Genomic DNA, 25,586 nt, shown 5'->3' on the forward strand with positions numbered 1-25,586 from the left:
AGGCTTTAGCAAGCCACCCGAAAGGAAAACCCTTCTCTGCTTATGCCCTCAAGGAACAGCTGTGGGGGCATAAGCAGATAAGGAATGAAGAGACGAATATAAAAGGGTTATATTCGTTGCTTCATATTTGTTGGGGTTACTGGACCTCAAGAATACGAAGCACCAAATATCTGATGAATCAGGGATATTTAACGAATATCTTGATTCATTTTTATATTCGTCCCCATGTCTAGTGATGATGATTAAATGGCTCTGAATTGCCAGGGATAAGGTCCTGGTCTCCAGCCCTTCAAGTAGCATCATTTGTCCTTTTGCCCCTGTGCTCAAACAGAAACATTTGGCACAGGCCAAGAGGCCGAGTGGTCATAGAAATGCTATGTTGACAGTCGCTGGGGCAGGTCATATATATTATGGACATGTCAATGCACTCTGGCACTCCAGCACATGATCTACACAAAGATGGGTTGCTTGAGTCCTCCCTTGGTAGCCCAGTTCTCATTGTGCATTTCATAGATTTCTGAATATGGAAGAGAAGCCCTGTATCAACAGAGCATGCCATGTGTGCATTCAAATTGCTACTCTTCTTGGCAACTCACATGAAGAGTAACTTAAGAAAAGAGTATGAGTGTATTAGTGTGTGTTTGTTTGATTTTAAAGAACTGGACCACACACAATTCTGTATATTTGCTCCTCTCTGGATATTTTTTAGAGAAAAAGCCTATAACATTGCCCCCTGTCATCAACAACTCAGGTTATGAGTGATGAGAGGAACCTGAAGACTTTGGGGGAGCAAAGAGGAGGATTATCTGCCTGCTTGGCATAACCTCAAGGTTTGCAGAAGTACAAAATATCCTCTTTAAAACAAAAACAAAAAAGAACATCGACCATTTAATAGAGCGACCCCTCTCCTCCTGAGTGAGAATCAGGATGAGTCATTAAATGTTAACATGGACTGCACTACAAAAAGATTCATGCCATAATAGATGTATTTGCTATTTAAAAATTCATGGAGGGTGTTCATAGAATTGTAGAATAATGGGGTTGGAAGGGGCCTACAAGACCATCAAGTCCAACCCCCTGCTCAGTGCAGGAATCTAAATCAAAGTATATTTGACAGATGGTTGCTTAATTTTCTCTTGAATGCCTCCAGCGTTGGAGCGCTCACCACCTCCTGAGCTAATTGGGTCCATTGCCGTACTGTTCTAAATCAGCCTAAATCTGTCTTCCTGTAACTTGAGCCCATTATTACTCGTCCTGCACTCAGGGATAATAAAAAACATATTCTGCCCCTCCTCTGTATGATTGCCTTTTAAATATCATCAATCCCCTCAGTTTTCTTTTCTCAAGGCTAAACATGCCAATTTGACCCAACTCCAGGAGGCAGTGGAAGACAGGAGGGCCTGGCGTGCTCTGGTCCATAGGGTCACGAAGAGTCGGACACGACTTAACGACTAAACAACAACAAACATGCCCAGTTCTTTCAGTTTTTCCTCATGGGTTTCCAGTCCCCTGTTGTGAAATTTTGTGTTGTGTCGTGTTGTGAAATGGCCAGTGTGAAATGAAGCCCAAGGAGAGAATATTGCTGACTTATTGGTACACCCTTCATTGTGAGCCCTTCTGCTGCCTGGGCAGCAAACTTGGCAGCACTTGGGGGATTTGCTCCCTCTCAGCTGATGTAGAGGCAGATCTGCTTTGTGCTTGGAATCCCATGATGCTCTCGCAAGTGTTGACCTGTGTAACCACTGCCTTGCCCTCACTGGGAAATGCTTCCAGGAACAGAATGCTGACAAGGATGGAATGGTTCATCCCTTGCCCCTTTTCACTGGGTTTTCTTCTTTCCCTCCTCCTGGCAGGAACTGAAGGACAAAATGACAGAGCTGATGCCGCTGATCCCCGTGCTGGACCAGTACAAGTCGGACACCCGCACCATCGTGCAGCTGAAAGAGGAGGTGAGGAACCTTTCGGGTAGCCTGCTGCAGATCCAGGAAGAGATGGGTGCCTATGACTACGAGGAGCTTCAGCAGCGGGTGCTGGTCCTGGAAGCACGCTTACATGCCTGCATGCAGAAGCTAGGTAGGACCCTTGGCGGCTCCTTTTAACTTTCTCCTTCTAGTTGATTCACACGTCCACAAGAGGGTTCATTCATAAAAGTCTCCTTCTGATTTCATCAGCCTTTGAATCTGGAAGCAGGTCATCTTTCCATCCATAGCCAAGGCTGGTGGGTGTGCAGGCCTCCAGAGGTCTCTGAACTGCAGTCCCCATCAGCCATAGCCTTCCTTGCTGGCCGTGAGGAACAGTGGGGGTTGGAGTCGTTCGTCCCTGTCACAGGTGGGCAACTCTTCCAACTTTCCATTATAACTCCTTTCCGGGCCAACCAGGGGCAGCCCTCACAAGAACCTTCTCACCTGTATCAAGAATGCTTTGGAAATGACACTCTATCATGACAGAGCATTGTTTCCAAGGTGCATTCTATCCCTTCATGGGTGGGAGAAGTTACTTTTTTCCTGGTAGAATCGTCTTTGAGCCCCTCTACTACCTCATTGTTCTTTACGGTTATCCCTCCCCATCAAAGTCACTTATATCCTTCCTCAGAAGTGGGAAGTTTTTTCCTCAGGTATAGGAAGAGTGTCCTCCAAGTGCTCAGAGGAGACCTGGGCTATTTTTCTCAAAGGGGTAAAAAAGTTTTAGTGTAAAGAATAGCAAGTAAAATGTTGTTATTAGTTGAATACAGGAAAGTCTTGCACCATTGGCTGAGATGAGGCCTGAACTGTGAGGTAAGGCCTGGAACTAAAGGCCCTGATGCCCCAACCCCCTTGTAGGGCCTGATGGGAAGTGTTAGAGTTTGGGAGGTACTAACTCCCAGAATATCCTTGTCCATATGGCCACGCTGGCCGGGGGATTCTGGGAGCTGAAACCCAAACAAGCAATATTTTTAATCTCTCTACCTTCCCAGCTTTGTCCAGTTACAAACTGCTGGAAAAGTATGGACTGGAGTTCAGAAGAGAGAAAATATTTTCTCCAATTTTAATGAGACCTAACCATTGAAGGAGTAGATGTGTTAAATGCCCTTTGCTTGCTCTGTTGGTGGCTATTCTCCTCAGATTAGATCTCACCAGGGCTCTAGCAAAATAGTCAAAATGGGCTTCATTAAGAGAACAGCGTTAATCAGCTTTTGGGTATGCAGTGAGCGTTCTGTAGAAGAACATGCAGTCCATATGGTTGGATTAAGATGTCTTCATCTTAGAATTGCAGAGCTGGAAGGGACCCTACGGGTCATCAGCCTCTGTCAAGGAGGCACAGTGGGGAATCAAACTCCCAACCCCTGGCTTCACAGCTATATAACTAAACCATTAAGCTATCCATCAGTCAATATCTGAGAATAAGAACTGAGAGTAAGAGCTGGGTTAAGGAAACTGGCTGAACTTTGGGATGCTATAAACATCTGTTGCAGCTGATAATAAAATGCAGGAAGTTAAAGGCTGAATTTTGAATTGGTCTCTGGAAATTCGGAAAGACCCATCGCTCTTTACGCAGGAAGTCCATTGTAACAGGCAACACCCTGTTTGTGAGCTTATGGATTAACCCTCCCAAGGGCTTTTGAGCTCAAAACTACTTGCGGGTGGCTATTCTCTCCTCTCTGTCTGTGGTGGAGTTAAAGCAGAAAGCCCACACTCTGTTATTATCATGGTTGTTACACATTGTGCTTTACAAGATTAAATAAAACAGTGCACCTCTATAAACCTAGGAGCCTTTAACACTAGGGAAATTCAAAAATAAAATAAAAGAAGAAAAGGGAGAGTGAAGAAAATATAGAGGGTTAGAAACAGATACTTCAGCGAGAGTCAGTTTATCTCAGGCCTAAATTTCATAGAATGCCAACCTGCAATCGAAGCAAATGATAGAGTGTGCCACAAACAGAGAACAAGAGGGCACCCTCGTGATAGAGAGGATGGTGAATGCATTTAATAAAGACAAATTGAGGAGCACACAGCATGTAGCAACTCAGTTCCCTACCGGGTGGGTTTTTTTGTGGTGTTTTTTTTTTAACGTCTCTCCACCTCCCCCACTTTCCCCATCCTTATCTATTGTCAGCTTTGGCCGTCATTGGGCAAACCTTTTCAAACCTTCCTTTTTTGCTTGCAGAGTGTGGATTCCTTCCCATATAGATTAGGAGAATATGCTTGCATTGTATACCATCTTGTCCTGGGCTATTGCTCCTTGCTGGAGATAATGCTTTGTCTGCAACAGGTTTCAAGTTTAATGCAAAATAAGCAAAGATACTCTTTTTTATTATTATTATTTAGGCAGTGGGGACTACAATTCCCAGAATATCTGAGCATTACTTTGGTTTTATGGATTGGATCTCCTATTTTGGGGCTTAATCCCTGTTAAGAGCCTCATGGTGCAGTGGTTAAACTGCTCTACTACAGCCAAAACTGTGCTCACGACCTGGGGTTCAATCCCAGGTAGCTGGCTCGAGGTTGATTCAGCCTTCTAGCCTTCTGAGTTTGGTAAAAGGAGTACCCAGCTTGCTGGGGGGAGGGCAATGTGTAGCCTGCATAATGAACTTGTAAACCGCCCAGAGAGTGCTTGAAGCACTATGGGGCGGTATATAAGCAGCACGCTTTCCTTTGCTTTGCTTTTTATCTCTTGGGCTACTCAGAAAGGCTTCTGTCTGAAACTCTGAAGGTAACCAAACCCCTATTGCTGCCTGGCACACAAAAAACCATGGGAAGGTAGATTGTTCCTTAGTCACTTCCATACTTCATAAGCGGAAGACTCTGGGTTGAATCTACAGCATTGTCAGGGAGAACTGGGGGAAAGGCTCTGTCTGAAACCTTGAAGACCCAGCAAGCAGCCAGTGTAGACCAATCTTCTCCTGACCTCTAGGTATATTGGTGGACAACTTCCATTATCTCTAGCCACAGCTTCTGGAGAGACTGACAGTTATAATCCAGACACATCTTTAGAACGCCAGGTTGGGGGTGGGGGACTGATGTAGTCAATACTAAGCTAGATGGTGGCCTCGGCGTGAGAAAGCTTGCTGTGTTCCAACTGAGACATCTTTGGGGAGGCACCACAGCTGCTCTTGCCATCCTTCCATTGATCTTTTGGTGACTCAGGGCTCCCAGAACAATGGGATGACGATATATCTTCACATGCCGCATGCTTCCAAAGGAAAAAGTGGCACATCTGTCCCCAGAGATCCATAGCTGCTTTGCACACTCGTCCTTTTCTTTTGCAACGGCTTCTGGGGCTTTCCATCCAAAAGATGAACATGTCCTTGCTTGGCCAACTGTAGCCTGAAATGGTCCAGTTGCAGAAAGATTGTACTTCGTGCTAATACTGATGATGCACGTTTAAACTGGTTCTAATCTAAGAGGACGCACTTCCAGACGTTCCGATTGCACGCAGAAAGGAGTAATGTGGGCAATGTTAAACAGGGTGTTTGTGAAAGACAAAGCCTCTTCTGTTCACAGATATCTAAATACAGCCCACAAAGGCATCCTGAGCAACGTCTTGCTTCTGTTAGCTAGCAGACCATACACAGTTTTTTTCCCAGGCAGCAGCTGCTGCAAGCTCTCCTGGGCTTGTGAGCTTAGCTCAGTTTGCTGCACTGCTGACACCTTGCGAATAATAATCTGGGCATTGTGTAGGCCTTACGGCTGTGCAGAACAAAAATAAAAAGGGAAGGATATCATTGGGGTGTATTTAGAGCGGGGGGTGGGTGGGTTAATTCAGATGACTCACCACTCATCAAGCCCATCTTTATGGCCTGATTGCACCATTGCCAAAAACAGATGGAGGAGAATCAACATGGCAAACATAGATTCATTAATAACCTGGGTGTGTACTGCTTAAACACTTAATTTTAGATAGGGGGTGGGGAGAGATAATTAACTGTTAGTGAGTTCTTACCACAACACAGACTGAGCTCACTAACAGGCGATTTTGCTGTTGACCATTTACTAGAAACTTTGGTACTGACACAACTATATGAGAATCGTACCACACATATTCTGGATCTGCTGGATGAGGTTTATAGGACATGGTTCTCCCTGACCTTCTTGGATGGAAGGACCCTGTCCCCTGGGAGCTCCTTCCCTAGCCCCGACCCCCAAGCGAGGCCCAGCAGTAGTGGCACAGAGAAAAAGTACGGGAGAAGTGGTTCAGCATTTCTGAATTGGTACTCAAAGATGACATGAACTTCAGTACATATCTGACATCAGGGTCATTCATATAATATGATTTTTAAATGTGTATGCACTTATTTATGATACTAAACATTTTCAAAGTTTGCTTTCAGGACCGAAGTTCATGATTCTGATTATGTCTCCCTGAGTGTTAAGGCAATGGCACAGGAGGCTGGCGATGGTTAGGGTTTCTGTCTGGTTGATGTTTGAAGTCCTTAAGCCTAAGGATATCTAAGGAAAGAATGCAAAACTATCAAGAAGTTTTAATTGATGCATCTGCCTTTCTCCCTCTTTTACACACACACACAAACACACGCACGCACGCACGCGCACACACACACACACACACACACACACACACACACACACACACACACACGTTTAGCTCCATGAGATGGTGCCTTATGTATTCAAAACCCTTTACATCTATTAGACCTATTATGGTAGGCAATCATACAATGACATTTAGATATCTTATTATTTATTTTTTTATTATTTATAATAGAAGCAAGCACAAGATCAATTGCTTGGATTTTCTCTTGTGTAAACAGCCTTCCAGGAGGAAGTGAGATTAACATACTTTCTCTGAGATGCGAATCTGAGGTACTCTCTCCCCCTGCAAACCCCAAAGGGGAAGAAATGGAATCATTTGCACCTAAGAGTAGCCAGCTACTCCTACTTTTCTGCCACAGAGAAAATGGTATGCTGAGGTTCTTAAGCTTCTGGAATGCTGATGGTTTGGTTGCTGTGGCGATGGTCTTAACAGGGAGGTTGCGGCCCTCAAATGTGGAAAAGAATCATTTAGAGAGAAGAGCAGCAGAGGAAGGAGACTCTGTCCACCTCTTCTCTCTGGACCTGGAGATGGCTTGGAGTGGAAGGTCCAGCAAAAGCCTATTGTCCATCTTCTAGCTTAGCCTTTTCTCACTCCATAATGTGGCAAGACAAAGGCCCAACTCTCCTGGTTAGTCCCAGCTTGAGCAGACCTATGGAACCAACTGGGGAATGGTGAGCTAACCCCTAGTTAATGGAAACATAGAATAATGAAGTTGGAAGGGGCCTATAAGGCCATTGAGTCCAACTCCCTGCTCAGTTCAGGAATTCAAGGCAAAGCAGATCTGACAGATGGTTGTCTAATTTTCTCTTGAATAGTTAAATCTAATTAGTTCAGTAGGAATTAATTAGATTTAACTAGTTGTGAATATCAACAGGATTCAGTCCTAGGTTTTCTGTTGATCTGATTTTACTGGCAAACAGAAGCAACAGGGGGATTTCTCCACTACTTTCCCACAACTTTTCTCCCTCTGAAAATGAACATTCTGTATTTTTTTTTTCAAATGTGTTTGGACACATATTAAAAACATACTATTTTTGCAAGCTTTCCTTGTGCAGTTCCAACTTATCATCTGCTTTCTGAACAATGTGCACAATGGCCTTACAGTCCCCTTCCAACTCCATTATGCTACGACCCTGTGTATTTCAATGTATATTGTATGTATTGTATGCTTTACACCTGTCGTCTACCACTTTGAGGCCATCAGATGTAAGTGGTTTTAAATATTCATAAACACATAATAAATGACTGCCTGGCAAGTCCTTTACCGAGGAAGGAATTGAATCTGGGTCAGAATACAGGCTGTATTTCCTAAACCCCCTAGTTTTCCACTTAGTTAATGAGACCTTCCTCTAGGGGTCTTCCATATTCTTTCAGTCTTCTTAATACCTATTCCTTGTTTGTTTGTTTGTTGACTTCAGGGTGTGGGAAGCTCACAGGAGTAAGCAACCCCATCACCATCCGAGCATCTGGATCCAGGTTTGGCTCTTGGATGACAGACACCATGGCCCCAAGTTCTGATAGTCGGGTGAGTACACGAGAGACACAGTACCCCAGTGTTTTTGTCCACCTTCCACTAGAAAATTAGTTAGGAAACTCCACAGATGCAGGCAGCTGAATGCCAATAGCCCTCAACCAAGGAAATGATGTTCTTTTAAATCCAACCCAAATAGGATTAGTTTCTGAGGTTATTTGATCTGCATGAAGCCTGACTTAATAAGCACAAATGCTACTCATCAACAGAGAAGACATAAGCTTGACACACCACCACCCACGTAGCATTAAGATATTCTATCTTAATTAGAAAATGGAGCATCAGCACAAGGCAGAAGGAAATGGCATTAACAAGGTACTGGAAAGAAAATAGGTGGGGAGACGGAGACTGGAATCCATGGAGAAGGAAGCAGCCAGCCGCCTACAGCCACAGTCAAGAGGAAACAGATCGAGCCATGCCGTTAGACAGAGCGAGGCTGCTGCTCCTGTTAACACAGGTGCTGGAGAGCATAGTAGATAGACCTGTGTACGGTATGTGGCCTGCTCTGAGTCTTCCCCCACCCTCAAGCTAACCTGTTGCGGTGCAGTGGAAGGTGCTGTCCTGTGGCTGATACTGAGATGGGATTCATTCTGATCAGACTCGTCATGGATGGGAGAAATACAATTTGTCCAGCCCAACAGGGGATTCAGAAATGATGGTTCTTTCTCTTGGCCACACCAAAATGTGACCAGGAAAAAACCTCTCTCACACACACACACATCCATACACTTAGTGTCCAAGCAAGTCTACACAGCCTCCTAAGTCAGCATCTTTTTGAGTATAATTTATATTGTTTTTGTAATTGATGCTCTGCAGGAAATGCAGAGGTTTGAATGTGGTCGGTGTCACAGTCCCTGGAAAGTTCAGAAACCCTGTTGTAGGCAAAAAAACAAAACAAAACAAAAACAAAATGGGAAAGCAGAAACAATAAGGAGGGTGGAAATTAGTCTATTAAAAAGGTGTTCTGAGCCTACGGGACAGATGCATTGTTTTTTCAGCTCTTGTGTGTCAGGATCCCATTGGCTAGTTAACCACTTTGTCAGAAAAAATAGTGTTTTTGGCAAATTGCGCAGTCCCAAGGCGTCCCCAAAAGAAGGGAATAGAAAAACACATCTGAGTAATCTCTGCCTGAAAAACCTTGGAAAGTGTGGCCATAAGTCAGAATTGACTTGACAACACACAGTTCTTAATCTCATGTGGGTTGGTGGCGGGTGGAGGCTGGAAGGGAAAGTAGGGGGACCGGAGTGAAAATGATGAAAGACTCTCAAATGGACCAAGCAATGGAAGGAGGTGGGTGGAACCCTCTGGAAGCAATCAGTTCTTATTGCTAGGAAGAGCCCCCTTTCCCCCCATAGCAACTTGCTGGATACAGGTGAAATGGAAGGGAATGAGAGAAAGGAGAGACGACAGAAGAGAAGAGAGAGAAGGAGCGGGGGGCCCTCCAAGATGGGGAAAGGAGATGGCCAAAAAAGAGAGATAATGAATCAGAAAGAAAGAAATCAGCCCCATCTGCTTTTTCTTTCCCTCCCAAAGCATCACCATAGGAGAATGCAGCCCTTGAGAAAGGCAGCAGGGTGGGGAGAGTGCTCCCTTCATGTCAGAGGCTGCCATGAGGTACCCGTAGGCCTCTAGTTTAGAACAGGATGCAGCAGACAAAGGCACCTGCCCTGAATCCCGCTCGTTAGAGGATTCATCACACTGTCTGGCCAAGACTCCCTAGGAAAGGATGTCATTCTGGGGGAATGCATAGGGTTCAGAAGAGGAGAGCAAGGAAGGAGCATTGGGCATAATTAGCTATGTGACTGGAGAAACGGTATGTGTCCCAGAAAGGCAGGATTTTCTTTGCAGGAGATCCCATGAGGGCAGAGATGACTTGAGTAGAAATGAGAAGGTGTGGAAATTTACCTGAGGCAACAAAACAATGACCTGCTGTTCAGTGTCATCTTCAGGTCTCCAGTGGATGATCAGGCGCTTATGTTCAGGACAAGGAAGGAAATGCACAGACTTGTTTGCCTTCCCCCCCTCCCTTCTCTCTAGTGACATATTTCTATGTTAGTGTGGTATTTTACCTATTTCCTAACTAACTTTCAAGACCATACTCTCCCTAAGGCAGCTTATACTAGATTAAAAAAAATAATACAGTTCCATATCAAATATATTCATAAATTCACATTAAATCTAAATGGCCATTTTGAACAAACTAGTTGCAATAAAGAGCCATTTAGGGATATGCATGAGCAGCTGAGACCATAAACACTTTGGGATGAAAACCAGAAATGACAAATAGGTTTTAAGAAACAATCTTAAAAGTGGTCACAGATGAGGCCCGCCACATAATGTTCAAGGAGGAAACAGCCCCAACAGTGAACAGAAGATGGAGTATTTGTGAGAACACTTATGGCTGTTCCCATGCAATATGAATGGTAAAGAAGTGACATCACTATGTCATTCCTCTTATCCTCTTAAAGTTGGTGAGGGTGGTGAGGGTGATACTGCTGCTGGTGGCAATGAGGATAATGAAATATTTACAGTTGCATAGTTAGTCATTCTAGCAGAGGAATTTTGGAGCTGAGGTCAAAAATGAAAATGTTACGGCCTCTGATTACATCCTAGTCCCTATGAACAATAACAATCATTTCAAAAGACAATAGGCAGGTTCGAATAGAATTAGGTATGCCTGTGGAACTTCAGTTATGGGATTCAGAGCAGCAAATAGCTGGTAATTAACCAGCCCTTGATCAAATTCCTATGGTTGTGCCCATTGCAGGACTCAGAATGCAACTAGGAATTCAGTCAGTAACTCATCAATTGGGATTGTTTGCCGCTCCAAGTTACACCACGGCATTTGTGCATGTGTAAATAACAATATGATGATGATGATCTGCGGAGCTGGAAGGGACCCTATGGATCATTGAGTCCAGCCTCTGTCAAGGAGGCACAATCAGGAATCGAACTCCATGAACACTAAAACAAAACATATAACTGGGCAATGCCATTATTAGGTTCCAATATAAATTCACAGAATTTATAAAGTGCACTGAACGAGAAGGGGAATGCAGATTGTCCCTCTCCCTCAGTCCAGAATAAAGAGACAAGACTAGGTGATGGGTTTAACTAGTGCAGTCCAGGGGACTCTCAAGAGTCTCCTCCAGCACCACAATTAAAAGCATCAATTCTTCGGCGCTCAGCCTTCTTTATGGTCCAGCTCTCACTTCCATACATCGCTACTGGAAAAACTGTAGCTTTGACTATACCGACCTTTGTCAGCAAGCTGAGGTCTCTGCTTTTTAAGATGCTGTCTAGGTTTGTCATTGCAAAATAACACTAAATAACAACAAAACATCAAAACTAAACATCCATACTACACATATAGATCAGCAATTTCACCATTGTCTAGACATCTAAATACCATCAAAGATTTCTAGTGAGCACTGATTCACCATAAACTATTTCTTCCCCTAAGTTCCTGTCTTTTCCTGGGCCCAATTATATATCAGCTTCCAGCTTTCCTTTACAAAGTTTCTCGGCTGATCCCGTGGTGCCTTTGAAAGCATGTTTAATTCTGCAATATCCAGTAACTTCTTTAATAACTCACCCATTGTTGGTGTTTTTCCGTTCTTCCATTTTTGGACCCAGAGTAACCTAGCTGCAGTGAATATATACAGTAAACTATATTTTATTTTCTAACCAATAATTTCTGGCATTATATTCAATAATAACATTTCAGGTTTAAAACTTAGTTTTTGCTGAACAATTTCTTGTGACATTTCCCAAACCTGTAACCATTATTTTTCTTTTTCTCATGACCACCATACATGATAATAAGTATCTGGATTTTTTTTTTTACATTTCCAACAAACATTACTGATCCCAAGAACTGCTATATTGATAGCTAACTGAAAGAGCCTCCTCACCCCCAGTTTACCATCCTATCCCATCCCTTCTTAAACTTAAGCAATAGATTTCTTCCTTTTGCTTGTTCCTTGGCTGTTCAAGCAGGCCTTCCCTTCAGTCATTTAAGTGATGCTTATTTCTTATTTCTTTCCTTTTAACTCATGCCATCTTGGGACTCTTTGTTTTAAATTAATGGTTAAAATTGTAAGCTCTTTGATTTTATATTTCTCTGTTTTTATCTATGTAAATTGTGTATATTTTAAATAGTTTCTATTTGTATGTTGTGAGCCGCCCAGAGTAGACCATGTCTAGATGGGCGGCATATAAATGCAATAAATAAAATAAATAAATATAGCAGCTGTTAGAGCCTATAGCTGCTACAGTCACTTGGAAGCTGCTCCTTATGTGCTCTTCATTTATGGGTCCTGTAAGAGCTGAGATTTAGACTTGCAAATGCAAGTATCAGTGGATACAAGCCCTTCTATGCTTTTTGTAATATCACAGATTCCCAGTTTTCAAGGACTTGGCAAAGTCTTGTGACTCTAGCAAATGATTTATTGAGAAGGAAACCAATCAGCCTTTCCCGCCCCCGCCCCCATCACTTCTACCTCACCTCTGCAAAAGACACCCAAGAGGAGAACTTCGTCTGATCATCCTCCAAGTGTGAAATCAATCTTGCCCGCCTCTTGCTATCGCGACGTTTCTTTGGTTATTAAAAACTACTCAGGCATTTGATCAGCAGAAAAGAATGAAAATGTGTTTTAACTCAGTAAATTAAAGGAAAGAAAACATTTAATAAAACAGGCGTAAATCATCCTTAAAGAATGGGGTATATGTTCTCAGAGAGTCCCTGCAGTCGAGCTTTTTGGCAATGTAAAGCTGAAGGGAAATGATTAGGAGACAACATTTGCATGGCAGAAAGCCCGAAATCTGGATTTGGGCCGAGTTCGCAAATAGAATTCTTGATGCAAGTGTTGTAAATTAAGGGATTCACAGTTAATACAGTGAGCTAGATAGCCCATGGTTCTGATTCCATGCAAGCACTGGTGTGTGTGTGTTTATGAGCACGTGTGTGCACGTGCACACACAGATTCACACACACACAGACACACAGAGAGAGAGAGAGAGAGAGAGTCAAGACTCTGTTCGTGATCTGAGTTCAATCCTGACAGGTTCAGGTATCTGGATCGAGGTTGACTGAGGCTTCCATTCTTCTGAGGTTCATAAAATGAGTATCCAGATCACTGGGGGGTAGGTGGGCAAGGTGTAGCCTGCATAATGGGATTGTAAACTGCCCAGAAAGAGATTTAAGTCCTATGGGGGAGTATACACGCAGCATATTTTGCTTTGAATTTGGGAGTTGGGGAGGCTGACATCTTTTCCTGCAGTCATAATTCAGCTGGCCATTGTGACTTTCATTTTTGTGTATGTGTTAAATAAAATAAGTGGCCTAGCAAAACAGCAATGCATTTACCTAGCATGGTACACATAATAGTGCCCATGTATCTCATTTATCTAGAATACTGCTGTGTCAATACAATTTAAAAAAAAAAGCGGTAGAGGAAAATAAAGGAGGGGGTTTCCCGTCACCCCTTTTAATGCCACAACCCACAGGGTTGTCACTTCAGAGAATGCTAACCACAGCTCTGTTTCAACAAAACAAAACAAAACAAGCCCTAGCACTGTGCCGACAAGGACTGAGGCAGCTCTAAACAAAGGGGCAGGGTGGATTAAGCCGAAACATGTGTGGAGTTCTTCTATAACATTTTGTGGCCACGTTAGCTTTTCCCATGTGGGAGTTTCTTGCGGCCACAGAAATCCACAGCAATTGTTTCCCTTGCATCCGTTTCTTTCTTACCTTTTCAGGTGTTAGATAGAGAGCAAGCGCCAGTGTCTTCTGTACTTAAAGCAAGCCCCATTCATTTTAACAGGGCTTGTTCCCGAGAGGTAGGTTAGCCTGCATTTATCTCTTTGAGATAAATGGGGTTCACTTCTGGACAGGGTTAGGATATATTAGCACTGCAGCCTTACCACTGGAATGAGCATTACTGAACTTGGTCATACTTCCTCCTCCATTTGTTGGCAGGCAGGATCATTTGCAATTACATTATTCAGAAGCATTCTTTTTTGGGACTGATAGAACCAAAAAGTGGTGCCAAGAACACTCACACTGCAATTGTGTATGAACCTGCTTATGAAGAAGCCCCATCGAATTCACTGAATTCTCCCACTTGTATATAGTAGTGTAGCTTGGCCCTCCCAATAAATTATTCCATTGTAAATTTGACTGTATTACATAGTGTTGAATTTCTGCGTTAAAAAGTCAGGAAATTCAGTCCTCCAGAAAGATGGGGAGGGTGTGCAACTTTGATGCCAACCTGGGCATAAATTTTGTCATTTCAGTTTGAAAGATCCAAGTAAAGGCCTAGTGCACATTTTTTGGCAAAGAGCAAGCCCTGAAGCACCTATATGTGGCTCATTTAAGACAACAAAGTTTTGCAAGAAGTACCCATACTCTTCCTTTTAACCCTCCTCCCTCAGTCTGATTCTAGATGTGTTGTACCCCACTGGCCTGCATGAAAGAGCATTTGAACTGAAAACTTCATGAAACAGAAATGCCATAATGTGGTGGACAGAGTGTCAAGAGTGTGACTCGTGTGACCTTGTTTCATATCTTTGCTTGGCCATGGAAGGTCCCTGAGAGGTTCACTCCTTGAACATCTCACATTCCTTAAAACACCTGTTGGGTTGCTGCAAGTTGGAAGTGACTTGATGACACCCAACAACAGCCATATTCCATGAAAGGAACCTGACTGAAACTTCTTGTCTTGATTCTGATACCCGGGAGGACCGAGCACAAGGTTGCACAGGATGGAAACAGCTAAAATTTATGCTACTGCTTAAGAGAAGAGCCATCCAACACTTTTGCGCTGAAAAGGCAGGCACTTGACTGCACACAATCTGAGAACCACATTTCTTGAAGGTATTTGGCTGTTGTGTTGTGCCCCAAGCAATAAATAGATATTAGAGACCTCATTGCAAAACAGCCCTGACAATTGCTTTGTATTGGCATGAGAGGAGATGAACTGGTGAAACAAGGAATCAGGTTCTAGGATCGTCCCTTGCATGATATCTGTTTGTGAATGGTTGGGAACAGAAGAGGGGATCCTACAGATCATCTTGATCACTGATGTTGATATTGTCAACATTCAGGTTGGCCTTTGCTTTGTAACACTTGGCATCTTTTTTTTTCCCCGTTGGCAACACAGGCATGATATTGCAAGACAATGCTTGACCATTTCCTGGCATTTTGAATTATGGACAGGGAAACAATATCAGTTAAGGGCCTTCTATCTCAGTGGTACTTTTAGCCCAGAATGGTGGCAGGAAAATCCTCGAAAAGGGGTAAACCATAAACGAGCCTCAGGATAGAAATTGCAAGCAGCCTTGCTGTTCTTTACCACAATTTTTCCCTCTGGAGTGGGTCATTCCATTACGTCCTTTTAGGTGTGTCATAGTGAGAGAATCCCTCTTCAAGGTCATCCAGTATTTCAGTTAGATTGTTAGACTGGGGTTTGGAAAAACAATAACCAAAGGGGACTGCAGGGGCTGGGGTAGGGAGGACAGTAGCGACACCACAATCCTATAGCCTGATTGACTTCAAAGCAATAAAGTATTCATTTGAAAACCACAATGGCAAACTCCCAATGATTCAGTTTGTATACAGCTGTTGTAAGAATGGCTGTAAGTGTTAAACAGAAGAAAAAAATAAACTTTCAAACTGTGAGTGAGTAATTAATGAGCTGCAGCTGAGAAAAAAAATACACACACCCTCTGGTGGAGCAGAAGTGTTGGTCAACAATATCCCCATGGTGGTGGTGGTGGTGATGATGGTGATGATGATGATGATGATGATGATGATGATGATGATGATGATGATGATGATGATATGGCATTAAGTCAAATCTGACTTATGGAGACCCTTTTAGGGACTTTCCAGCTCAAGAACGCTCAGAAGTGGTTGACCCTTCCCTTCTTCTGGGGGATCGCTCGGGGACTGTGCAGCTTGTCCAAGGCTTCCAGAGTTGGCTCTATTCTCAAAAGACACAGTGGGGAACTGAACTCTTAACTTCTGGCTCTCAACCTCTGGCCAGATACCTAAACCACTGAGCTAGAACAGACAAAACAGTCTGGCAAGCCAAATTCTAATGAAAGAACCAGAAACCACAAGCTTTGGGAACTATCTTGTGATCTTCACAAGTTCTAATGTCAACTGAAGTCTTGTAACATTTTCTTAAGCTGGTGCCCTGATCTAAAAAAAAAAAAAAAAAAAAAAAAACCACACACACACATTTACATAAGTAACAAGCCTTTACAATGATTATATGCAGTGAAAACATAAAAGGCCCCATGCCTACCAACCACACAAATTAACAGGTCGGAACAGGGACAAGGAGTATACTGTATGGTGTGCAGCCACTGTGAATTTCCTCATGGAGAAAGAGAATGAATAATTTAGTTTGCCACAGATGTGAGTAAACTTAAAGAGACAATATCTACATGCTGTATCAAATATTACAAGTAAATGGACAGAAAAATAAATAACTGAAAGGATCTAAATTGCGTAGAATTATTAATAATCATGTGTAGAAATGGGCACTGATTAAAAATCAAATTGCCAAAGTTATTCAAAATGAAATTAATGAATTTTTAACAATTTTTGATTTGTCAGTTCTTTGGGCTATAATATGCCCCCAGGCACCTAGAGACACCAATATTACAGAGAAGTTTTCCCTGACTCTCCTCTACAATCCCTCTAAGTTTGGTGAAGATTGGGTTTCCCCAAGCCAGCTGCTAAAGGACACTTGCCTGGGGGGGATCTACTTTGTGGGTGTATAACTTGGATGTCTGAAACCCAATATTCACCAAACGTGGAGGGATTGTAGAGAAAAGTCAAGGGAAGTTTCTCAGTGATACAGGTGTCTCTAGGCACCTGTGGGGAACTTTCCTGGGTGGTCCCTCTTTGTGGGTGTATAACTTGGGCATCCAAAACTCAAATGTAACCGAACATGCAGAGATCATATAGCAGAGTTAGGAGAAGCTTGCATGTGATTTTGGTGTCTCTAGGTTCTTGGAGGGGGGGTGTTTTATAGGGTTTTAAAGGGGGAAATGAATCAAATTGATTCAATGATTCATCAGCAAAAATTCATAAATTCATGATGCATTGACTTTGACAAATCATGACTGAAAAATGAATCACAATTTTTCTGATTTGTGCACATCTCTAATGAGGTGCCATCAAATCAATTCTGACTTATGGCAACCCTTTTCAGGGTTTTCTAGGTAGAGAGTACTCAGAAGTGGTTTGCCATTCCCTTCTTCTGACGGCATCCTGGGACTGTTCAGTTTGCCCAAGGCCACCCAGGCTGGCTCTTCTCCCTGGAGTTACCCTGGGGAATCAAACTCCCAACCTTAGCTCCCAAAGCACTGAGGTATGCAGCCAGTGTTATGTTAAAGTTAAAAAAACATGAGAATACCCTATGTTGTCATGGCAGAGATTATTAAAGGAAAATAGACAAATCAGATTTCTCATTTAAAACCATTGGTGTCATGAATTTAATCTAATGTGTTCAAAAGGGCATTCTTTTTTAATAAAATTCTGTTTAAAGAATGTGTTAGTACGAGCTAGCTTTTATATTCTCAAAGGCAAAAAACCCAAATGTTTCCAAGTGGCCCTTGGTTGTTTCACCACGCAAAGGCAGCCACTACGTGTCGTTCAGCTGCCGCCAGTTGATTACATCAGCATTGTTCACTATTAATGACAGAGGTCCATGCAACGTATCATTTAAGAACCAAGTAGAAATGGTTTATTGTTACAAGTGATAAAAGTCCAGTCAATGTTTTTAACTCTCAAATAAACAACCTTCTTTCTCCAATCTCAACTGCCTACTCTTTGGTTGTTGTGGCTTTTGCAGGCTCTTTGGCCGTGTTCTGAAGGTTGCTCTTCCTAACGTTTCGCCAGTCTCTGTGGCCGGCATCTTCAGAGGACAGCACTCTGTGCTCTGGTGTAGTTGCTTGGGAGTGGAGTATCTATGGCTGTGAGATAGGCTTTTGTCCTTTTCTGGAGATGGGTGATTAGTGTGTATTTTTGTGGGTGTATTGTTGTGATAAGGAGCAGAGATTATCTGGCACTGTTGTTCGTGAAAGCCTTCGCGAATACATTGCCTACTCTTTCTCCCTCTCTCTCCTTCCCCCCCCCCGTGGTGCTGTGACAATATGCTGGGAATCACATGTCATGGGTCATAGTTTGCACACCCCTCTGTTGTGGTGGGTGTTCTTTTATTGTCAGGTATTTATTTATTTATTTATTTGATTTATATCCCGCCCATCCGGTCTGGTCGACCACTCTGGGTACACTTTTGGGGTTCTCCTCCGTCTATCTCCTTTCTCTGAGGCTTTAGGATTGAATGCAGCCTTATTTCACATGTTACGTAGACGTCCCTCTCCTCTCCTCCCAGTTCCCCAATTTCTCTCTTTCTCTCTCTCTTTTTTTTTCTGTGAGTGAATTATATTTGAAACTTCAAAAGGTAGCCTGGAGCTTTTGAGACAGAAAGAGGCTTCTGCGTAGGCACAGAATGGAGCTAATCTGACACAGAGAGATGTCAGCTGCTCCATCAAACAGGGCTTAATTGTTTAAAGAAGAATGAAAGGGGAAGAAAGCAGCCGGGGACCTCCGGGAGGGCTACTCTGTGGAGCCCCCATGTCAGGCAGCGAGCAGAAGAGCCTCCGGCAAAGTTGATACACCCAGGGTTTGCTGTCTCTTTTTGCCAATGTTTGAGGTGAACAGTAGAGCCCGTGGATTTGGCGTCTGGGTCAGAGCTGGGGAGAGCAGCTGATGAGCATGTTAATGACCTGGCTTACACAATGTGGGGACGACCGGACCAAAAGGTGGAAGGATGGGCCTGTTACTTCATGGATCTCACACACATTTGCCTGAGAGTTATGTGGAAGGCAGAGAGGATTTCACGGAATGGCCAGTGGTCTGGATGGGAACGCTTAACGCAGTTATTATTCTCCCTTGTGACTCTAGCTAGGAGCAGCTGACAGGAGAAGAGAGGGGAAAGTGATATGGAGAAACTGGAGGGAAGCCTCAACAGGAAAAGCAAGAGTATCTGACAGGATGGGGACCTGAGTCGTAGGAATTGTTCTAGAATTGGACTTAAGTCACACCAGTGACTTGTCTTGAGGATTCCCCCCCCCCCCAATGACTCAGATTTGACTCACAATCTGGACCCATTTTTCAAGGTCACATTTCTGAGTACCTCAAATAATCTGGTTCACAAGCCTCAGAGCTCCCCACACAGTACCCACCCACTTTTCCCTTTTTTTCTGGGGAAAAAAGCTTGTTTTTGAGGTGGACTTGGATGGGGCTTTGGGTTCGGGACTTGGTACCAAAGACTCGAACTTGGGACTCAGACCCAAAGATTTGCCAGTATCCCTGGTATCTGACCTTTCTCTTTTGCAACCTTTTCACTGCAAATCCCCAATCTGTATTAGGAGTATGCCCTATGGGATATCCAGGGCTTTCAGGGTCAGTACCAGTACATCCTGATTAGCAAGGACTAATGATATCATCCTCCATTCCCCCGGGCATCTCTTTTCCTCTGAGTTTTGTTTCCAACCTCACTACAGCTGGGGAAGAAATGGATTTTTGTAGGAACAGTATACTGTTGCAAGCAACCCCTGATGTAATGCAAAGTATGTCAGAGCTGTTTGGTCTTAAATGGGCAATGATTTACAAAAGAACTCCTCCTCATTTGTTGGACTCTTCTGAGCAGGCAGGAGCTGCCTGTAGGGATTGTGCCTACACTTCCCAATTTATGGATGCACCCATGGTCCTACCCTAAGGGACCTAAATTCTCCACTGTGTGACCCCAGCCCCTCTGTTAACCTGACATTGAGCAAGTCATTTTCTTAGCTGCCCACAAGCTACATCATTACAGAGATGGATGTTTTCCCATCGCAAACCTGCCAGAGTTGTCCACACCATTGTGTGTAATCAGGCTCTCCATGTTGGCTGGAACCCTTTCCAGGGAATTCATCAGAGAGCCAACAGGTGTGATGATTAGGACAAAGAGGCCTGTTGGAGCAAGGCCTGGGAAGATGGAGGCAAAGTGATGGGTTGGTAGTAGAAGCAGGACAAAGACTGCACAGCCACAGTGATAAGGGTGGCTACTTAGGCATTTCCAAAAAAAGAAGACAAAAGAAAAGGCAGTTGTGCCTAAAATTAGGCCTGCAGTGTGTTAATAGGATCATTAAATTTTTGATGTGCCATTTATTTAATCTGCTGGATTTATTGTGTCCCAATTTTGTCTATTTGTGTAATTGTTTTATGCAAAATTATCAGGTGCTATGTTATATGTATTGATGCAAGTTTAGAAAGATTGTTTAATTTTAAAGAGACGTTGGCCAATATCCTGTTGTGGAGCTCTGCCTGTGCAGTGAGAAGAAAGTCACATGGCATGGGAGACTGCTGCTAATGGAGAAGTTCTCTTTTTTATTTTTTGGATGCACATGACTTCGCATCATGGCCCACAAATTGGGTACAACTTAACATCAAGAAAGAAACTCTTTAATTAGTGGCAGCACGCCATACTAGCCAGCAGAGTCACTCCTCTTGGGCAAATAGAGCTACACAACAGGATTCTGGCAAGTTAAAAAAGAAGTAAATTTCACTTAAGTAGGAAAAACTCTAGCCAAGCAATCTGTGTTTCTGCTCAGTCTTCTGTCCAGGTCCAAAAATCCATGTACAAAAAAGTTTCTAATCTAGTCGCTACTCCCCCCCCCCTTTGATTATACTAACTCTTCCTTTCCTTGGGGTAAGACCTAGCTAAGCTAAGTTCTCAGAAGTCAGAGAAAGATAAAATACAGTTTGATATTTTGGGAAGCCATAGACTCATAAGCTCATAAAATTGGTGGAGCTGGAAGGATCTCAAGGCTCATCAAGTTGAACTCCCTGCCAAAGAAGGAAATGTAATACGATGCATAATTATTGGAGATTGTGAAAAATTGCTTTTTTATTATAGCTTCCACAATCCCTCAGCCAATATTCATTCCAATGGCCTCATTCCATTCTGTGCCCTATATAGGAGACAGGCCTACAAAGAGATTTCACATTTATATACTGTATAAATGAAAGCTTAGAATCCTAGGCCCTACTGATGGGCTAAACCAGCACCAGGGAGCCTGTCTGAAATCCAGTTGAAGGCTGGCCAGCTGAGTTTTACAGCAACTCTATCTGAACAAGAGGGGATGAGAGCAAGGTTTGCTTTGGGCTTCTCGATTCTCCCCATATAAACCACAGTTTAGGAACTGAAAGGCCCTTTCCTTGAAAGATCTTGAAGTCTCCCGGTTTCCTAGCCATACAAACGTTCCCATTCCTCAATCATTGCTCCTGTCCAACTACCGTCTAAATGAGAGGGTGCCATTCTGATCAATATATGGCAGCCCCACCTACCCAATGCCTTTGCTAAAAAGGCCAGGAATGTCCCTCATTCTCCTGGCCATTTATTTGTCATTTTTTACCCTGGAGCAAGCTCTGAGCTGCATAGAGGCCTCATCCTATGTCATTTCTCTCTACCTGGTGCATCTCTTTCTTTCATGCAGCCTCCCCATTTAAATTTCTGTGTTATGTGTCTCCTATATATATGCAAAAACCACGTTGCACTATTTGCTGCTGGACCTTTGTTTCTGGGAACTGGAAAAGAACCATCCCAGGTGCTTTGTGAATGTATACATCAGCTTGTTATTGCTGTTGTTGTTGTTGTCATCTCACAGTAGAAAAGAAGCAGAAATGCATATGCTGGCACCAGAGATTCCTAGGTTTCAGGTTTTTCAAGGAAGCTGGCAATTTCAGTGGAATTTTTGTTCTCTTCCCGCACTTCCCATGTCAGGCCTCCAGAGCCCTGCTGAAGGGAGGGTTTCTTCACAACTCACAGCTTGCTACAGAAGATCCTTATGCAAGATGTGATGTCTACATTTACATGTAGATTACCCTCAATAGAGTGCTGAAATCACTGCATATTTGCCAGAATCTGATTGATGTTTGTGTAAGTTTGGCATTACTTGCTCTGGCTAATTGTTGCTAATGGATGCAGTGCCAGGTTCATCTCGATTCTGCAGTTAGGCACACAATTAGCCACAGCAAGTGATGCAAACTTCACGTGAGTATCAATGGAACCCTCCCATTATCTTTCCCTCTGTTTTGCTCAGTTATATTAGAAAGCTTTTGCTTACCTCCAACAACACAATGAGTACTTGTAGCAATGAACTACATGGGCTGACACTTAACTGAGGTTGGTTTTGGTTTCTCTTTTTCTAATTTATGTTTTGTTTGTGACATCACATGCAGAGCATTTGTCTGTGAAATCTTGTTCATGAAAGACTCCTGTTAAGTTAACAACTGAGTGAACAGCCACCACCTTGAACCAGGATGCTGAGAATTTGGGGAACCCGGAGTTATGGCATATTAGTTGTTATGCATATAGTGTGTGAAGAATAAGGGAAGGCACATAACGGAAAACATCTGGAGAGTATCAGGTTGGAAAACGCCAGGCAAAACTGACCAAGTACCTTGAGCAGTTTAAAGCTGCTCTCTTTGATGTGGGATATCATTCCCTCCTTGTCCTCAGTTTTATGGTTGGTGTACCTTTCTGCCATGTTAGTGTTGTGACATTGGAGAGGTAAGGGGTATTACGGTTTCTGTGGGTGCTGAGGATGAGGATGGATGTCTCTTGGAGAACGAACCCCCAATTGCCCAATAAGGTTGTAGTCTTTGTATGCTCTGTCTGTCTGATTTAATGTGGGGAAGGTCCCATTTCCAACCAAAAAATAGCAGTTTTCTTGAGGGTGCACTGGTCAATACCTGGGCTGAGGGGATGCAGAGTAGCCTTTGCAGGTCCTGTGTGGTGTTGTCATCACAGTGGTGGACCAGAACTGAAGAAATCCTGGTTTTAGTCCTGCCTGAGCCATGAAACTCATTGGTTGGCCTCATGCCAGTCCTTCGACTCCCAGAGAGGAAGAAAGCTAGGCAGAACTGAATTCACTGGAAGACATGTGGCATATCGATGTATTCAAACAATAGAGTCTATCCTAATTTCCCGTGTGTTCTTCCCCAGGTTTGGTACATGGATGGCTACTACAAAGGCCGCCGTGTCCTGGAGTATCGTACCCTGAACGACTTCATCACAGGACAAAACTTTGTCCAGCACCTTCTGCCTCATCCTTGGGCTGGCACCGGCCACGTGGTCTTCAACGGATCCCTGTATTACAACAAGTACCAGAGCAACATTGTGGTGAAGTACCACTTCCGCTCGCGGAGCATTGTCGTGCAGCGCAGCCTCAACACTGCCGGCTACAACAACACCTTCCCGTACTCCTGGGGCGGCTTTTCAGACATCGACTTTATGGTTGACGAGAACGGACTCTGGGCAGTCTACACCACCAACCAGAACGCCGGCAACATTGTGATCAGCAGGATGGATCCCATGACGCTGGAGATCCTCCGAAGCTGGGACACCGGCTACCCCAAGCGGAGCGCAGGGGAGTCCTTCATCATCTGCGGGACCCTCTACGTGACCAATTCACACCTGGCAGGAGCCAAGATCTATTTTGCCTACTACACAAACACTTCCACCTATGAGTACACAGATATTCCCTTCCACAATCAGTATTCCCACATATCCATGTTGGACTATAACCCCCGAGAGAGGGTCCTCTACACCTGGAACAACGGCCACCAGGTCATCTACAACGTGACTCTCTTTCATGTCATAAAGACGTCAGGGGAGTTGTAAGACCGCGCGGTGTCACTCCTGAACTCTCTCTGTTCTCATTTTATTCATTTTTTCTCTCTTAACCTGGTAGGGTGGGAGGGATGCACACTGTGGCCTACAAACTGGGTGGCCAGGGAAGACTCCATGATGCTGTTATTTCTACATAATAAAAATGAGATTTCGTCTGTTTCTCTCTTTCTCACTCTTTTCCTCTCTGCCTCTCTCTCTCTTTCTCTCTCTCTCTTTCTCGTGGTTGATGAAGCATGGCTCTGGTTTGGGACTTCTTTGGGCCAGGGGTGGGGGGGGGGGGAGGCTGATATTTTCATTAGTATTAATATTATTATTTTTGTATTGCTTTTATTTTACCTCTTGGCTGGTGGCGGAATAAAGATGATCTAGTTGAGGTTGGACGTTTGGGTCCTTCTTAACTCACTGAGTGCCACTGGTAGAAGAAAAGGTTCAGGTTTGTTCAGGCTTTCCGCCTTTGACATAAGCTCCCTGGCGGGTCCCAACTAGAGCAGACCTAATGAATCCAAGCCCTGCTCTTGTGTAAATTCTATTGACTCCATGATTATGGTTTAATTGGAACAATTAGATTCTGAATTTTCTTGAAATGTTCCAAAGCAGCACAAGTGGAATTTCTATGGCTACCTCATGCAAGGAAGCTACTTGTTAACTAGACTGGCGCCACCTAGGGATGCCTCAAAAATTCAATCCTGCTGATACGTCTTGAACTAATTCTGTGTTGGGGAAGTTTTCTTTTCTTTTCTGAACTAACTCGATTTTTTTTAAATTGAATGTATTGGGCCCATGATTTATGAGCCTATTAGCAAAATGTGTACATATCTTTTTGATTTCCCATTATTGAAGAAAAACCGCGAACGGAAGATTCTTTTCTCCCCCTTTTGCAATTATACACAAATAAATGCACGTAAATTAAAATGTGTGTCTTTGAAAAACACGCACAAAGGGGAAAGGAGTTTTTTTTAAAAAATCGGCAACAAAGTTTGTCCATGAGGGAAAAGACATACCAACATGGGCACAAACCTCAATCCAATGAAAGTTGCCACAAATGAAAAGTTGCCACAAATTCTGACGGCCTGCTGCAAAACAGGTGTGGGAAGACAATACTCTAGAAGAGATCTTCTCTTCCCCTGCACCCCCTAAAAACCTTATCAATATACATTTAAAATTGCATGTTTTGAGAGAAGAAGGTTTAGAAGTGGCAATTTGGAGATTTAAAGTACCTTTCAAAATAAGGCCAGTGCTGGGCACAATATTTACGCATGTGGAATTCCAACTGGGGCAGCTGCTGTGGTCTTCTAACAAGGTGCCAATGGTGAACCTCATTCAAGTGGCCCCTGCATCATCAGATTGCCATGACAGCTTTCGCTGATGGAGTGCCACACGCTTGTCAATATTGAACAGGACACCAGGTCAGGTACTTAAATGCACATTTTTCATGTGTACGTGGGTGGGCATACATAGTGCATGCTTATGTCTGTGTCAAAAGATCACTGCAGCAGTGAGATGGAACAGTTTTGTGGGTGAACCCGTGTGAAACTTCACATTGGTGAAATCAACGCAGTTGATTGACCCCCCATCTGTAGCGTTATGTTTTAAGTTTCCCTGTTTGCCTGCTGGCCCCTTTTAACCATCAAATAAAGTGAGCAGTGCTGTTGTTCTGCAATAGACAGGTAGTTCTACAAGGAGAAATGGAGAAAGAGAGAGGGAAACAGGACAAGTACAATGATGGTGGAATTAATATTAATCTTAGAATGGCAAACTCTATGGATCAT

The 25,586-nt window shown here is 43.4% G+C and overlaps 1 protein-coding gene across 4 annotated transcripts in view; it reads left to right on the forward strand.

Annotated features, from left to right (window-relative positions):
• Window positions 1-24,748, forward strand: part of OLFM2 (olfactomedin 2) — a 209,637-nt gene extending 184,889 nt beyond the window's left edge. For all 4 annotated transcript variants that reach the window (XM_020779171.3, XM_078385096.1, XM_020779157.3 and 1 more), the window contains exons 4-6: window positions 1,854-2,073; window positions 7,947-8,053; window positions 23,131-24,748. In XM_020779171.3, the coding sequence (XP_020634830.2) occupies window positions 1,854-2,073; window positions 7,947-8,053; window positions 23,131-23,808 (1,005 nt within the window). In that variant the 3' untranslated portion in view covers window positions 23,809-24,748. The remainder of the gene's footprint in view (window positions 1-1,853; window positions 2,074-7,946; window positions 8,054-23,130) is intronic.
• Window positions 24,749-25,586: the final 838 nt, after the last annotated feature.

Source organism: Pogona vitticeps, chromosome 2 (genome assembly GCF_051106095.1).
Source record: "Pogona vitticeps strain Pit_001003342236 chromosome 2, PviZW2.1, whole genome shotgun sequence".
In the NCBI taxonomy this organism is placed as follows: Eukaryota; Metazoa; Chordata; class Lepidosauria; order Squamata; family Agamidae; genus Pogona; species Pogona vitticeps.